Source organism: Anarhichas minor, unplaced genomic scaffold (genome assembly GCF_050575085.1).
Source record: "Anarhichas minor isolate MPS153535 unplaced genomic scaffold, ASM5057508v1 ptg000014l, whole genome shotgun sequence".
Taxonomy (NCBI): Eukaryota; Metazoa; Chordata; class Actinopteri; order Perciformes; family Anarhichadidae; genus Anarhichas; species Anarhichas minor.
The window spans coordinates 5890465-5908304 of record NW_027466460.1 but is presented as its reverse complement, the minus strand read 5'-3'; the positions used below and the strand labels follow the sequence as shown (position 1 = coordinate 5908304).

Here is a 17840-nt window from a genome sequence, read left to right as displayed (position 1 = left end):
GACAGTAGTTAGCTGCTGGGCCCCTACTGACCACGGTTCCTATCCTTCCCAGTGCAATGTGTATCATATTTCTCTACTGGAATACAGATTTTAAAACAGGACCAATCTTCAAGACAGTATATCATAATCAGGTTATAAAGCAGCACCCACCTGAAGATTCTTATTAAGTCAAGTGATGTTCAGTGCTTCAGTATTGCATAATGCTTTTTACATTATGCTGCCTTCACTGTGCACAGGCTGCTCATTAGGTGTCAAACTAAAGTCCAGGAGATCTGTGACACTGGCATCACTCGATGCCACACAGACATCTCCTAACTCTCCAAAGACAAGAGGAGGATGCCCTCTGAGATAGGTCTTAATAAGATCTTCACATTTCCTTGCTGTTTCACCTTGACTTCCACCTTTTGTACGATCCCATCTTTGCCGGGATGAGTTTTGACAATGACACCCATAGACAATTTGTATCTTCTTGCCTGGTTGTCCTTCATCAGCGCAATGGCTCCTTGTTCAGATTAGGTATTTTGATTATTGGACTCTGGAACTCTCTATTCCATAGAATGTGTCCTCCAAAGTTTGAACTCTCTTCCATTGACTCTTGGAACAGGTCTCCTTTGGTGCAGTCTACTGGAGTGTGTGTGGGAGACACGATCTTCTGAATTAGGAGCATTGAAGGTGTTAAGATGAGGGGTAACCCAAGATCGTATGAAACAGGAACCATGGGTCCTAGCCATCAGAGCTTATAATTATGACCTTGTGCGTTAGAAGAGAATGCCCAATCTCTAGAGGCATCTAGGATGCGCCGTGCAATTCCTCTCATGCGTTCCCAAGCACCACCAAGGGCGATGAAAGCTCAAGAAAGTAGCTCACGATGCTTGCCTGACCTTGGAGTATATAGACTTGCTCGCCCCTACAAAGTTGGTTATCAGTCAGAGCGCAACTGCTTGGCAAGCGCACTTATTGAGAAGAATTTTTAGAGTGCATTAATGAAGCTGGATGAGCTCATTGTTTCAATTACTTCAATATGGATAGCTCTAGTAGACATGCATATGCCCACCTCTTGCTATTGCCATGATTTCCTCTTGTGCGGCGTGCGACTACCTCTCATGTACCAAACACATCCGGGACAACGTAGGAGAGTGATGGATCTGTCTGTACACATTCTGACATGTGCTCCTGCTCTGTTCTTTCACAAAGTTTCACATAGGGATGGTGCCCTCAGTAAGGTGTCTTCCTTGGTGCCACATGATGATAGTGGCGAATGAACAATGTTGCAACATGATGCTGTACTGGGATAATGAGAGGGTTGGCATTGCTCTTCTGAAGGTTCGACTGAGTAAGACGACCACCTACTTGCAGTAAGCCTTCACCGTCAATAAGCTGGTGAAGCTTGTAAAGAGCACTGTTTTTAGTTAGCTTAAAGCACTTTGAGATTGGTTCACTCTCTTAGCGTCCTAGCTTGAGTGGCGAGGACAAATTTTTGAATGCACCTCCACATCTGACTTGGGTACAATAAGGTTGAAGGATGAGGCTCTCGTTAGGGTTGAGAAGCCAGTTTAGCCTTACCAAACACAACGCCTACCTCACTGGGACCAATTTTTGCTCTGAGCTTCAGGTAATCAACTGCAACTATTGCCTTGACTGAAGCATCCGAGATCACATGCATTTCTAAGTTCTGGGTCTTTGAGCTTGAGGAGGATGAGTAGGAGCGTGGAACATGCTACTCTTTCAGTTCTTCTTGAAGTGTCTCATATCACTACCAAAGTCCTTTTCCTTGACTCTTGAATTCTTGTTCAGTCTGAACATAGCTACTGCTGGGGATGGCCTGTTTACGAAGACATGGACTCTCATGCTGTAGTCAACAACTACAGCATGTAAACAGAAAGTACAAGAAATAAATGGAAACAGTGGAACATTTGTCATGTGTCAGCCATGTTGGCCACTCTTTCTCAACACCATCATATTGTGCACTAGATTCGAATAAACCAATCTTTCCTGGTTTCTGGGGATGGCATACTCCAAATATGGGAAGATACCAACATCCTTTGTCCTTTTCGAGTGGTGGTGCTCTCCCTGCATGGTTGCGGCCCAATACATTTTACATGAACTCCACTCTAAGTGTGTTTTCATTTCTGGTTTCTTTTCTAGATTGTGCCTCCAATCTACTGTAGGAGTACTCTGTTATTTGGAAGTAATCTTAGAGGTTTGCAGAACGCTAGAGGGGCAACCCAACTGTTGCTGCTCTCCTTGAAGAACTCTCCCTCCATAATCTGCAGGAAGAGCATTTCCTCCATAGTCGGTGCAAGCTGGTTGTCGTTCTCATGTTGACGGAAGATTGTCTGACCCAGACTGCCTTCATCGGCTCTCACTAACAGGTTATGTATCGGAAACAATTAAGAAGAGATTGTAGGCCAGTTTCGAAAGCTGCAGTTCTCTTTGACTTTGATATGGCTCACGCATGGCCTTAGATGACTTGGGCGTCCTTTTTCCAAAATGCAGGTCTTCAAGGCACTGTCTGTCGCAGGCCTGTGGGCATTGCCAAGACACATTGAATATGATGTCCTAGCCCAGATCTTGTTTGTGAGCATGTGGATCATTGTGGGATCCATTGTACTGTCTGCTCAGTTTGTGGACTTGTAGAATGTCTTTCTAGCAGCAGAAGGATGTCCGCGTCAGGATCAAGTGGTGGTTATTCCTCTGCAATGGGCCATAGGTGAACATAACAGTAAGATGCAGAGAGTGACTGTTTTTCAATTGGGTGCTGTGATATTGGGGGGTGGCAGCTCAATTAGAATCACTGAGATTCAACCAGATAGACTTGTGAACTGAAGCTATGAGTTTGGGGAGGTTGGAAGACAGTTGTGTGCTGATCAGCAGCCCATAAAACCCTTTCACATTACTTGACTCAATTTTAATATCGCTTAATGGAGCTTTAAGTCTAACCCTTTGATAGATCTACTGTATGATATACTGTTGTTGTACTAAAGCATGGTAGAACCAGAGACATTTTTTTTTTTTCATTTCCATGACTTTCAGTCAGGAAATACTGGCCAAATCATTCACTTAATTTCTGCCAAAATTATCTTCCCATGTCTCTGCTCCTAGCATGATCTTACTGTTGTCCTTTAATGTATTTTTCCCCTTGTTGCCACTATCACAGTCAAAGTGGATGATTAATGATGTGATTATAATGGTGGGTTCAGTTCAGAAAAAACACACACTCACAATCCTTTGGAATGTGAAAATCATCAAATTCAAATCGTACAACATCAAATCTGATGTGAACTGAGCACATGCCAAGTCATTAGTCACATTTTTACACAACATTATGTAGAGTATTTGAGATGTCTTGAAAACAGTCGCCTGCATCACTACATAATACATGAGGTTTGCTATTGACACATTGGCTTGATTCACTAGGGTACAAAATACCACTCCCCATTAGCATCAATTTCACCGCCTTTTCGTCTTGCCATTACATCATTACTTTAACTTAATAAGCTCTTCCTGCTGGATTTTCTCTTCTTCTTTTCAAGAGTTAATTAATAAACGTAGGCTCTTTAAAAGATTTTTTTTTAAAAACACTGGGCTGGTTGCACAAAGACATATTCGACTCGTCTACAGATTTAGATTAGTCGTAGATACGTTCTTAGCAAGACAGTTGACAAAAATGAAGACTGCCGAATTATTGGAATAATTGCGAATAATTATTCAAGCATTGTTAGAAATGATGCTGCGTTATGAGGAATGATAACATCAAGTAACTCATAGCTGTTTTTCAAACTTAGTTGGGTGTTTCACTATGGGACATATAGACCACTCTTGGACTTCATAACCTCTCGAAGCCTCAAAGCATGTTGGCCAGGGTACACTTCAAAATGCAGTTCTGTTCTGTTCTGACACTCCCCTTGAATAGAGCCAACAAAGTGGCCATACTTCTGGTGGAAGAAGCCCTCAAACTCTGAGGGGCCTGTGAGGCCTTCACACCAGATATATGGCTTTCCAATGCAATGGGCCAGTCTCTGTTGGTATAATGACTTGCCTGTATGGCCCAGGACTTAAACAGCTCATCAGCTTTCCTGAATCTTGCTGTCCTGCTCACATGCACATACACATGTGTTAAGTCTCTGTTCTTTCACTGAGGTGAATGGTGGTGGGTGAAACGTTGATAGATCCATTTAGTGGAACCTATAGGCTGAATCAAATGTAGGGACAAAATCTGACTTGGGCTGCAGGCACATCTTACACACTCTGGCTAGAGTGAGAAGGATCACGCTGAGAGGAAGGCAGGCATAGAGCAGGGCGTTTGGCCACTGGGTGAGCATCTACACACAGAGAAAAACAATGGATACTAGGGGTTTTCCTATAAGGTGTAGATATCTATGATTGCCTGGCCTTATCTCTGCCAGATTTGTTCCACAGCATGAGGGTGGAAGGTCTACTACCGCAAAGGGGGTTGCCCCATGACAGCAGATTTGGCCCCCCATGTTCAATATCATGCTACTCTAGATAATTATCTGCTAGGCTTCTTGTGTAGGAGCAAGTGCCACCCTGGTAGTCGATGTAAGTTAATACAGTGGAGTTGTCTGAAGTGTAGAAAATGTTTCAGTGCTAAAAACACTGCCTCAGGGACCAAATGTCATTTACTGCTCTGCCCATCATGGTTGCCCCGCACTCTGACAGGCATGCATCCATTGTCATTGTTACCCTGGAAAACAGTACTATGGCCACAGCTGCTGCCCCTCCACTGATGCAGAGTGACAATGCAAGTCAATATTTTGTTTTTTTTAGCCTGAACCCAAGGTGATCACAAGGGCACAGTTGTGATAGTGTTACCAAATGTTGAAAATCCCTTATTATAAGAAGACTGAGAGATACTACAGATATCACTGAAGCCATAAGGCACATAGGGTGTAGGCAGTCTGAACATTGCAACTTTCCCCAGCTGAAAAAGGGAGACATATCCCAGGGATGGTTTATCACCATAACAGAATCCCTGACTGCCTGCTGACATGCAATTGTGAGCATATAAGATAGTCATCTTTGTAGGAGAATATTCTGATGCTGTTATTTCTCAAAATGAACAGTTGTAGGGCCAGTTCCTAGCTGTCAAAGCAGCAAAGGCATGTTTACTTAAGGCCATGGGGTCTCAGTGTTGTCCTGCCTGTATTCTGGCACCCCCTGCCTCTGCCACACTGCTGCAGCAAAGCCGGTCTTGGGTACCCTTAGGGGTGCAAGGGATGTGTTTTGGGGGTAAGCAGAGGTCAATGGCTACTCCATCCTGCTTCCAGCTTCCAAGGCTGGGCTGAAAAGGCCTTGGTCGGGTTGTTGGCCACATCAATTGCTGCCTTCTGTTCATCACACATTTTTTGTGATCTTCAGCTTTGACTAGCCCTTGATAGGAAGCATACTCTTGAAAGAATTGGACCAGTAACAGTTTATTTCCTTCACAGTCTTTCAGCACAATCTGGAAGCTGTGGAAAATGTTCTGGGAACAGGTTACCTATTAATAAGCAGTATTCAAGATAGCCTTGTGAAGATGAGGGAGCTAAGTATTGTTTCTCAAGGGAAGAGTGCAAGAAAGACTTTGGGAGGACGGGGTTCGACTGGTATGTCGGACAGATGTGGTGTCAAAGGAGCTTCCAAGGCAATTCCCATAGTGAAAACACAGAATGAAGTTTGAGAAATAACTACTTTTTAAGAGCTTGTTACTTTTATAAATGAATCCTGATTTATATCATAACCGAAAATAACCATTCTTTAGTTTGACTTAGCATGAAAGGGAAACTTGGCGCTAATGCTAGAAAATTGATTTGCTCCTAATTCATCTGCCTCACCGAAATATACATGACTCAGCCCCTTTGCTATGCTAAAATGACAGTTCCATTTGCTCCTGGTCTAATCATGCAATCATTTACCATCAATTTGGGTGACTTTTACACAGATGTGAAAGTACCCATGAAAACTAATGGCCTAATACTTGGCGGTAGCCAGAATCACCATCAGTGAATGTTACCAGGCTCAAAGTAATGGTGTTCATGTAGATTTGGACCCTGAATAATGACAGTAAAGCTGGCTTAGGGGAGGAGGATTACTGGTTTGAGCAATGCAGAAAATATTTTAACTGGGATGGGATGGGTTAGTTGTTTTTATATCTATATATGGTTGGGATCTGATGGCATTTTATGGAAATGAATACAATATTAAACAAGCTTATTGAATCTGAATTATTTCAAATCCCTTATCGAATCTATTTTAGAAAGGGTCAGCTTTATACATTTGTAAATATATCTAAAATTCTGACCGTAATTAATTTCCGGGCAAAGTAAAAGTTGAGATGTATTCCTAAACATATTCTAAATGTTAGAACATAATTGCTAAAAACATTAAAGGACCATGAGGTCTATTATTCTGAATTGTAGAGTTAGACCAAACTGTTTTAAAACCATTTTTTGCAATTAGGATATTTTGGGCGGCTTGAACACTATATAACATCTAGAGCTACAAATTGAAAATATTTATCTACCAGGAGTTCTGATTCAGAAATATTAACCTGCCCATCTATAATTGCTTATATGATAAGAAAAAAAGTCTAGCTGAGCGCTCCAATATCTAAAATTGACATGGCGCAGCTAGATCTTTTTTCTAGAGACGTGCCAATCTGTTGAGTGAGGTTTCAGAATTTACCTCTTTTAAATTACAAATTACCATTTTACCCCTCACCTTAGCCTTACACAATTGTTACGTTAACCACAAACTTGACCTCAACCCAAACTAAACCCAACTCCCATCAATCATTTCTGATACGCAAAACTATAACTTCACTTTAACTTAAAGGCCAACTATGGTTTATTACAGCTCTGGATTTATTTTTGTTGTTTGGGAATCAGTTCACAGTAAAACTCTTAATAATTTTGGGATATGGTGACATCACTAAAAGGGAACCATCAGATGATCACACACCACCTGGTTAGTCAAACTTACCTGGAAGAGAGAATGAAGGCAAATGGTAAAATTATTATGCAAATTGTCTGTTTTTAAACATCCATCACAGTTTACAGACCAACCTCTGGTACAACTTATTGCCAATACTTTAGGTCTTTCATTTCAGTGATGCCACCGGTTTCAAGATTACAAGATCTCAATTATTTTAGCAAATTCAATGTAACCATAACCGATCTAGACATTTCTACAGAAAACACTATTTAAAGGGAAAACAGGGTTTCACACAAAAATAGCTTGCAGAAAGCACATTAACCAGACAAAAGCCAAGTTTATTTTGGCCTTTAAGCAAGTTAATTAATTTTGACCTGCAAAAACAACAGTCAGTGCCAGCTAACAATGGGAACCTGATTCATGGATGTTTTGTAACAAAGAGCGAGGAGAGAGAAAAGATTTGATAAGAGATTTGTAAATTATCAATCAACAACTGGCTATCAGAACCCAACCCTATCTTTATGGTTCTACAACGGAATATAATGTGATTCTAACGCAGACCTATTCAACATCCCTATTCAACATCCCTATTTCCATGCTTACTTGGCAAGTAAGCCAGCTTAGCTGCTAAGACATGTTAAAGCTAATCATTTCTAATACTGATCAGTTTGCTGCTAAGACAAGAGAAGCATTTCAGCTGTGTATAATCTGTTTATGCTAAGGATTAAGAGTTCATGCTGCTAACATGCATACCAGCAGGAGGACTGACATTGACAACAACTGAACTGCTAACAGCCACTGTGTTCATGTAGAAATGCTGTGAACCTGGCGGTGTTAAAGTTGAACGAGCAGGGGCTGCTGGACAAACTGAAAAACAAGTGGTGGTATGACAAGGGCGAATGCGGCAGCGGAGGAGGGGAGAGCAAGGTTAATACACACACACACACACACATGTACACACTAAAACACACAAACATGAAGGTAACGCTGGGTTATCAGGTGTAAAAAAAGACCTAAAGAAGCAGCACAGTTATAACGCCACATGTGAAGGTACCAACGTGCTGTAGCTGTAGCCTTTCACATAAATCCAAGAACAAATCAATACTCATTGTTATTACATATACTAGATTTAGCAGTTGCTTATAAGCACCACCAGCAGGTAGCGTTGTTCTCTGTGCTGCTTCTTTTACAGATGTGTTGCACCCTGTTTGGTTGAGGTCAGGGTTAGGGCAGGCTTCAGGGGCAAGGTCAGGGTCAGGTGACCTCATACCAGATGGCAGCAACAGTGCAGGAGAAGGGCTGTTGATAAAGAGTTTGTGCAAACTGGGCAAACTCTGTTTATCTATGGCTCTGGCCTGGAGGAATACTACTGCTGAGAAAGCAGAAAGGCTTTTCTTTGCAGCACCTCTCATTCTCTGTCTCTGAGGCCAAACAGAGGGGCCTCGACAGTAAAAGACTTGATTCTTAACAGTTTTGTTACAGACTTAAAGGTCTACACAGTCCACTGGGGGCTAAAATAATTTCCCAAACCAAGCTTTAATGTTGTGTCATTCATGACGAATGAAGTCCCTGCAAATAACAAACATTAGTGGGCCCTGTCTTGGTCACTAGACCAGAGTGTGAGAATTGCTGCACCACTAATAACATAAGATAACATTGATAATGATGTTATTTATGTTATTTCCATTAAAGAGTGCCAATAAACCTTGTCGTATTGAAACTGAATGAGCAAGGGACCCTAGACAAGATGAAAAACAAGTGGTGGTACGATAAAGGAGAGTGTGGCTTCAAGGACTCCACCAATAAGGTTAGTTTTATATGTCAAACACATTGTCTGTTCACACATGCACATATAGCTTGGTTCTACAGCTACACTTTAAGATCACAGTAGTTTAACATGTTCATATGTGTTAACCTGAAGGAAACACAACTTGCACAGAATGGTTAAGTACAGATTAGTTCCAGCTGTATGTAATGCTAAGGACACCCCAGGTTAAAGCATGGAGGTTTAACTGTCAAACTGTAAGTATAATGTTGATAAGAAGAATAACAAATAGTGTCCTGAAAACAGAGTGGAACGTCTTAAGATAAACTCACTGTGCATTAGCAGTTAGGCTCACTGAAGTGTTTGTTTTGTCTGTTTTAACACTGATGTTTAAGTCTGACCGTCTGTCTGAAACCTGATTCTGACACACAGAGTTTCAAAGTTAATGTCTTGCAAAGTAAGAGTTGTAAATGGAGATTTCACAATAATCACACATTATATACATGGAAAAGGTAATGCGTTGTTATGTGGGGTAATGAAGGGGATAGCCATGTCTGTAGGTTAAGGACTTTTTGAAGGGTAGGCATGTTGCGTCAAGGCAATTTTATTTTAATTTTGTTGTTTGTTTCTCCCATTTCTGTGGGTTTAGGCGTGGGTGTATCTGCTCTGCAAAAGGCTACACCCAGACCCTTCAGAGGGGCCGAGCTTCTTTTACATAGAATATATTACTCTCAACTTTGAACAGCTGGCAGACCTTACAGGAGGCGGCATGTACCTTATAGGATGAAGCCCTGTTTCCCTTGACTCCTGGAAACTCAAGCTCAAGGCAATCTTTAAGCATTATATGATACATAGATGGCACTTGGTGACTTGGCAGATAGAACTGTGAGGGTATGGATAAAACAGTTTTGGTACGTGAAAAACGAAGCCCTTAGGTCCACTTACCTGATTTCAGGTCTTTCAGTTGCATCTCTTAGTCTTCTTCAGCAAATGGAAGTGTATCAGGTGTCATCATCACATAAGTGTGGACCGTTTTCCACACTTGGTTCACATGATGACAACTAAACCTGGCCCATTCACTGATGAAGACTCTCTGTTTCATTTCTCCGATGGTATACTCTCGCTCTAATAAATACCGCTGAATATCCAAGCCAGCCAAATCACTGTAAAATGTATCTTTGTCCATAAAGTCCTCTGCACTCATATTTTAGGATGCCATTGTTGCAAACGTAACTATTTAGCAATACAAATGAAGGAAGGGGACCAGCGACATTGATCCTGTAAAAAGATGCAAAGCTGCAAAAGGCAGACCTGTATGCCTCCCCAATTACCTCAGCAATTCACCTGGAAAGACTCTGTCTTGGACAGGATGTGCCATTTCCTGGGGCCCCCACACTAGGCAAGGCACGACGAGCCCCGTATAAAAGGCCTTAGGGCCCTCACTGGGCAGAGTAGTTCTGCTAAACAAGCTTCCTCGTCCTGTAGGCCCATAGGTCCTGTAACCCTAACCCTGAGTCAGCATCTTTAGGAAGAACGATGGGTTAGGTCAAAGAAAACAGATTACACAGGAGTAAAAGCAATCCTTATGCTGTGTTCACACCACCATTTTGTTGCTTTTGTCATTCGTAGTGTGAACATTGTATTTGGCTACTTTTCTTGCCGAGCTTTAGAGCTGGTGAAGATCTTATCCATAATGTTAGGCACTCAGGGTAAACACCTGTCTGTGAGCCAAGAGATACAAGTGTAGCTGTGATAGGAGGACGTAAACATTGCTCCGACCATATAGTTACAGGCCTACTAGCAAAGAGTATATGATTACCTGCTTTTTCATTCTAAGCTTTTAGTTTAAACCTGTATTGACGGATTACCTGCGAGAAGCTGCAATAGGCATCTTTGATGACGACATAGACTGTAGGCAAGGCTTCCCTTCATCATCCCAGGTCACATAGGAAGGATAACGTACAGTGTTACGCACTGCGTTTGGCCTTCAGGAAGAATGAAATAGAACACAACAGTTTCCAATTTTTCTATCGTTTATGATGAAATTGTACTCATCAAAGTAACTGCTGACTTCTGTGAACACAGTGATGTCAGTGAAAACAAATTCACATCTGCATAAATACACTACATACAAAGGTACACACATATTTACACATAGACAAACTGATAAAAGGTAAGAATGGTTTAAGTGTGTGCAGGTCAGGTTTACCCTAGTTGTCTGTGACTCTGTGTTGTCTTAATCTTAAATAATCTGTATTTATGAGGAGTTAAATATGTGCAGATGACAGGTTAATGGTAGTGTGTCAGGCTGTTAACATGAAAACACCCCACTAACACTTTTCTCTGGCTGGCTGCCTTCTTTTTTTGCCTTTGTGTGTGTGTGTGTATTAGGAGAAGACCAGCGCCCTGTCTCTCAGTAACGTAGCAGGGGTCTTCTACATCCTGGTCGGAGGTCTGGGTCTGGCCATGATGGTAGCGCTGGTAGAGTTTTGCTACAAGAGTCGCGCAGAGGCCAAAAAGATGAAGGTACCTTATATTTTCAAATACCAATTTGAATTAACTTTCCATCTTAGAAACAGTTAGTTTTAAATCTGCTACATGTAGGATTCTCACTAAAAATACTGAGACTTTGTGTGATGATTAATGAAACAAATACAAATGATCGAATGCCTTCCAGTCAGAAAACCAGAAAAGCAAAATCCTGTGTGGTGAAATTATATGTGTGAAATTGATATGATATAGAAGTGCATTCGATGTAATGTAAGAAACAGTATGCCAGTGTCTTTATGATATTATCCATGTATTAGGTTACAATCAGTTGCCAGTTTATTAGGTACATCTTCATGGTCATTTTTGCTGTTGAATTTTATTGCATTATACTTTATACCGTCCATCCTATTTAGATCAAGGGGGTCGTACAAAATAATCTAAACACCCCTCAGTACAACACAATTCTGTACAGTACAAACTCCAGCCTCATGACCATTAAGTTTAATCAACACCTCTCTAAAAGAAAAACTGAACCGTAGAACCTTCATGAAGGTAGGATTTATTCTAGGGCTGCTGGAGTAGACTGCATTAGTTGTAGCTCAGTTGACCTAATAAACTAGCAAATTAATGTGTAAAGGACATCTGAAGTGCACAACTAGGAGTCTTACCTCAAATTCATACCAGACGCAAGATCTCATCAGTGCGTAAACGCGACAGAAGCATCAGTCGACACTTGATTTCAACCTTATTTGTGAAGTTACTGTCTTAAGTATATACCCAGACAGATGTTTTCATCTTCTCGCTGTGTGTCTGCTCCAAAGCATTTACAAACTACTTTCTCCGGCCATCCACTGACTTCTGGTCAACCACTAATGTTAATTATTAATTACGGTTCCTTGCTGTTTCACTGACCTGGTGTTCCCTACAGGAGCCTGTTTTTAGGTTCTACCAGAAATCTTAAGGTTTTGAATGGTTTGTGGTAAACACTGTCAGATTTATAGTAATTCAGTGTTTTCATATTTGCTAGTATGAGTCATGTTTCTGGCCACCTGATGAATTTGTGTGAAATATCCTAAGTGAAATATATTTCTCTTTGGCTGCTAAATACCAGCTAGTTCACCAGCTAGTCTCTAAATAGTCTCTAACTGTTCCTTTCTACTGTTTGGTGTTGAGCTGGCAGTGTACAGTGGATGTTTTTAATGCTTTTCTACAAAAATGACTATTACTATTTTTATTTATATTATATTATATTTGCAAAAGGACTAACGGGCTAAATGCTCAATAGTGCAAATGGGAAATTTTGTGGGAAAGGTTTTAAAGCCGGCAATTATTTTTCAGAATTACAAATTTCCTCCTCATATATTTGTTAATAGTTTGTGGACCTTTAATTTCAAGCTCAAAACACATATGGGCTCACTGGGTCTGTCCCAGTGATGATAGTGATATTCGTAGCCTTATTCATGATTATTCTGGCTGTTTTTTTCAGGTTGATATTTTTGCAAGCACAATCTGCAGAATTCAGAACAGACATATCACCTTTATGTCATTGTATTTCCTTTGTATTTTATTTACTGAAATTGGGGCAATTTAATGAAGTCGTCAGTTATAATGCATTTCTGTCATAATGTAATTGTCATCTTTTTATTCTTTCATTATTTGCAACATGTGTAGACAGGTCTTAAAAGGCCATTCTCTGTCTCTGTCTCTCTCTGTCTCTCTCTATCTCTCTCACTGTCTATTGTAATACAAATCCATATTGCTTTTGCAGTTATCTATTGTTGGTGCCATCAGTACTCAAACTATTGTTGTAACATGAATTAGTCATAACAGTCACACGGCTAAAGAGTCATCATTGTTACAATCAGTATAGTAATAACAATGACTTTATTTGTGTTATGAAGGTGGCAGCCAACACCTTGTCGTCCCCCCAGCACACAGGAAACTACACACACACTTTGTCCTCCCCTCAACATGCCCCCAACTTCAACATGCTGTCCCCCAGCCACCAGCCAAACTACGCCACCTATAAAGAGGGCTACAACGTTTACGGCATTGAGAGTGTCAAGATCTAACACGGGTAGGAGAGCGATGATTGATGGCTAAAACTTTCCTAACCTCACAGTCATAGACAATGTTTAGACAATTCACTTGTAATCGGCTTTCATTCATACCATCGAACAACAGCTGCATTCACATTATGGTGATGCATAGCAGCTTCAATGGCAAACTGCATTATTGGGCCTCGATGATCCATAATGCAATTTGTGGGGAAACTTAACTTTGTTGATTCCCCTTAACTGTTTTTGATTGCTTTTAAGCCACAAGCAATGAAACTCTGAGTGGCTCAAATGCTCTTCTCTGTTCTGGTAGGCTGTTAAGGAGTGATTATTGTTTAGTTTTAGTCGCAGTGATTTCACATTGAATCGGAAAAAAAATTGCAAAATCAAAGAGGAGATAATTAGTGAATGAAAACATTTTAATTTTCTATTAAAAAGAGGTACTGAGGCCTCAATCGGCTGGTCACCAGACAGCTATTTCTTTTAAACCATAATTGTTTGACATACCTGCTTTTATTTGAGATCATGGAAACTGGTTTGGTACAGCTTGAACAATTAGACCCATCATTTAAACGGCAAATGCGTCTATCACTGCAATGACCATTCATTTTATGGGACGCTCAGGCTCCAAATGAATAAATGACAGACAAACAGATCTTCTACTGTCCAAAGACAAAAATGTGATTCCAAGTTTTAGTTCAGCAAGACTCCAAGCTGCTGATTTGTTTCCAATTGATTAGAGGTGGTTTTAGATGTAATACTTAATCAATAGTATAACCTGCTCTGAAAAGAAAAACCACAATGCTTTTGATCTGTATGATTTCATTATTGTCCATGAACCTGGAATCGTTTTGCTTATTTGCATTATCACTACAATGAGACAAAAGTTGCCGCTGAGGCTGACTGGCATTGCAGAGTGGTATGATTTACTGCATATTCTGAATGCAGCAGTTGTTCTTGGTAAACAAAAGTAACATGAAGACCACAATAAAGTCTCGATTAACACTGCATACAAGGTATCTTGTCAAAACTGTATATGGCTGTGAAACTCCTTTCCTTTGTTCACTCATTACCCAACAGCTTGCTCACCTCCTCTATCCCTTTGTCTCACCTCCCCTGACCTCTCCTCTCCCCTTAATCCCACCTCCTACCCTCTCTACACTCCTTTACCGCTCTCCTTCCTTTTCTCCTTTCCTCTCCTCTATTCCGCTGTCTTTCTTGTCCTCTTACCCACTTCCACTTTTCCCTTTTTACTTTTTGCCTTTCCTGATCCTCCTTTCTTACTTTCTAGCCAATCATCCTCTTTAATGGACTGAGTCATTGGCCAATCATTGCCATCCGTCTTAATATCAGCTTTCCATTAGGCAGGCCCATGATTTCATTTTGAAGATGGGATGGTTTATATAGTAGCATCATCAAACGCTGGACTTCTTGGTAAAACAAATGTAAGTGTAATACCACCGCAGTACAGTGATAAATACCACTGTTCCCTTTGAGTTGATTTACTCGTTACAACACATGGGATATCACACCCCTGCATGGCCTGATTGAAGACACCGTTTATGAAGCATAAGAAGTGAGCTACTTATGCTCTGATTGGTTACTTCAGTGTTACAGACAAAAATACTAAAGTAAAGCAGGCAAAGAAAAAGTTTCCAATCGGCCTACCATGAGTGTGATTCTTCTAAGAACAGAAAGGACTTCCTGGGGATTATTGCCTCTTGGAAAGTATTGACTGAGCCTCAGTTGTGCATTTTGTCGCCAGCTTCAGTACTCAACCCGGGAATGGTGGGTCACGTTTGTGGAGAAAGTGAGACGGCGTAAAGCATTTCTCCGACTTTCCTGCACTTAGCTAGGTTGACCATATGGAATATGTGTAAGATTTAGCAGAGTTGAAGGTCGAGCCCTCTGAAAGCACTAGCCAGCAGCACCTTGAGCTCGCTTATGGCCATGATGACCATGACATTCTGGACATGGCTCGGATATACATGGTCTGTCAGAAGATGAACAAGAGCCTTTGCCTTGAGACCAGAACACTGCTCCTGCGTTGTTTAGGCTGGATGACGCAACCTCTTTCTCCTGTCGGGTAGCTGAGAAACTGGCTTTGGAGTGGTGGACCTCTCCTTTGCCAACCATCTAAGTTCGCAACGTTTTTCATCTCCCTGAGCCATCTATTTCGATTTTGTTAATGCGGCTATAGAAAATTTCCCAGGAGCAGACAGGCTCTGTTCGGGCCCTTTGCTCTGGCCCCATGCTACAAATTTATCAGGCGATCTGTCTGGTAATCTGATAATATTGCTATCACAATATAAAAGTTCTGTAATCAGATTACTTTTCATTACTTTTGGATTACCTCAAAACCAAATATACAAATAAAGACAAGAGAAAAGAAAAATGCTGAAATGTCCCTATTGATTTGTCTGCTAAAGAGGGAAAAACATCACAGTGCAGCACATATTCTGCCTTCTAGCTGTGAAAATTCTGCCATCATCCGAATCATTTGGCACATTAGTGTTCATCAGTTCCTATATTAATTCAATTAAATTATCAAATCTCTAGGTCTGTGCCATGTCGTTTTTTACATTCAAGCTTATTTCATATTTTATGATGTCCTCACCCTAAAATTATATAATATTGTGTTATTGATATTGTGTTATATGAATGGAATTCATGGTGCTGTTGCTGCTAGACCGCCCTTTTAACACAGGTGCGCATCACCCTTTGTGTTTTTTGACCGCAGTGAAAATGTAGTTTTTGAAAAGCTAAACGTCAACAATGTATCGGTAATCTGATTATGTCTTTTTTTCTGTATCTGCAATGGAATACATTTACCTTTTTTTGTATAATTACATAATGCTGTTCCATGTAATCAGTTACGCCTGTTGGTGAAGCTTGGAGTGCCGATGCTCCGAAAGTCCATTGTCTGCCCTGATCAACAAAATTAGGATAAACACGGATGACATCCCCAAACACAGTCTCCCAATTCCCTCTTTTTTGCACACAAATGCACGTTTTTGCAAGTTAACCACAATTGTTTCCAAAGCTTGTCAAGTTAACAATGGTCTCTCAGCTCATAAACAGTGATTTATGTGCTCATAACAGAGCAGGTCAAATACATCCAAATTAATAAATAATGCCATCCTCAATTTGCTCAGCAAAGGGCAGCAGCCGCTCTCACTATGGTGCTGCAGATCTGTCAGCTTGCAGTGGGTTCCCTGAGTGATCTCCATTGGTAGATTCAGTATGCGTAGAGAGAACGGTAGCGATTTATTATCGGTTTCAGTTTTGGTTATGCCAACTGTGTTTGTGTCATCAGTACGCTGTGAAAGAAAGCAATCCAGTGGTTCTACCTTCAGAGTTTAGCCGAGGTTGTTACAGCCTTAACTTTGTTGTTTTGCAGAAAGGAGGGAAACCGTAGCCCATTTTAGACCTGCGAGTGTCTCTATTTTGAGAGAGTGCATCCTGTTGTTGGAGACTCAGGTGTCGGATCATTTCGGAATTGTCTGTTTACCTCCAGGGAGAATCCCCCGTTCTTTTCCAAAACACATAACGCCTTAGGTCTAAAGTAAAGTTTAATGTTCCTTCATGGGTCTTGACATCAGTGCTTGAGGCTCTTTGTGGTTGCACCTAAATGCATCTGAAGTACCTTAGGTTACTGTATCTGTGTAGTGTACAGTATAGTGGCTTTTAGGGTCCTATGCTTTAGCCCAACTCCTTTCGTATTTGAGGAGCAGAGGAGTTATGTGCTCTGCGAGTGTTACACACATACATAGATTACACTCAAATTGTGTTTGTTTGACCATGTTCATCGGTGTTGACAATGCGAGAATGGATAAAACTCTGTCTAAGCTGGGGCTTCTCCGGGCTTGTATCAGCAAAAGTTTTTATTGCAGACCCGACCAGGGGCAACGTCATGGGAGTGAGTGAGCCAGTTGTTCTCAATTGCTTTGGTTCCGTTTAATCTTTCAGATGAAACGTTTATATGTTCCTGCTTAATCAACACTATAAACTAGTGTTGGAGATTAGCCTCCTCCGTATAGCTGCTTTGGGGGGAAAGTACATACGTCGCAAATTATTTGTGTTGTACGGAGTGAATCAACCAAAAGGAAAGCAATGATGGATATCATTTCTCCTTCCTAAATGAGAGGAATGAGGTACACTACCATATTTTTAGTCTGGCCACACAAAGACATGATATTCTATACTATATGTGTTGTACCTTGTTTCTCTTCTTCAGGGAACAAAAGCTATAGTCATTTTATTTCCTTAGTTTATCTATACTAGTTTATTAAACCATTCGGTGAAATCATTGATTTTAAAACCTCATTCAAGCATAAGATGTGTTCCTAACAAGGAGATAATGTGAGAAGTTTCTTTCCTCCAAACCAGAATTCATTCTCACATAATGTCAATGTTTCTTCCTCAATGATTTGATTTGCCTCGACACTTCTGGTCATACTGCAGCATACCCGATACTTTCCTTTTATACACATTGTCCATTCATTCGTGACATCATGCTACAGTATGTCTTGCTGCATTTAGTGGCTTCAGGAAATGTTGTAGATTTTAAAATAATTCCTTACATTTCTGTCTCT

The 17840-nt window shown here is 40.8% G+C and overlaps 1 protein-coding gene across 5 annotated transcripts in view; it reads left to right on the top strand.

Annotated features, from left to right (window-relative positions):
- LOC142949980 (glutamate receptor 2-like) overlaps positions 1-17840 on the top strand; it is a 46405-nt gene that overhangs the window by 26348 nt on the left and 2217 nt on the right. Inside the window, exons 17-19 of one of the 5 annotated variants that reach the window (XM_076091879.1) lie at positions 8626-8740; positions 11090-11234; positions 13160-13260. In XM_076091879.1, coding sequence (XP_075947994.1) covers positions 8626-8740; positions 11090-11234; positions 13160-13260 — 361 coding nt within the window. Of the gene's footprint in view, positions 1-7745; positions 7861-8625; positions 8741-11089; positions 11235-13089; positions 13261-17840 lie in introns of those variants that run through there. The other 4 variants (XM_076091880.1, XM_076091882.1, XM_076091881.1 and 1 more) reach the window with 4 other exon arrangements.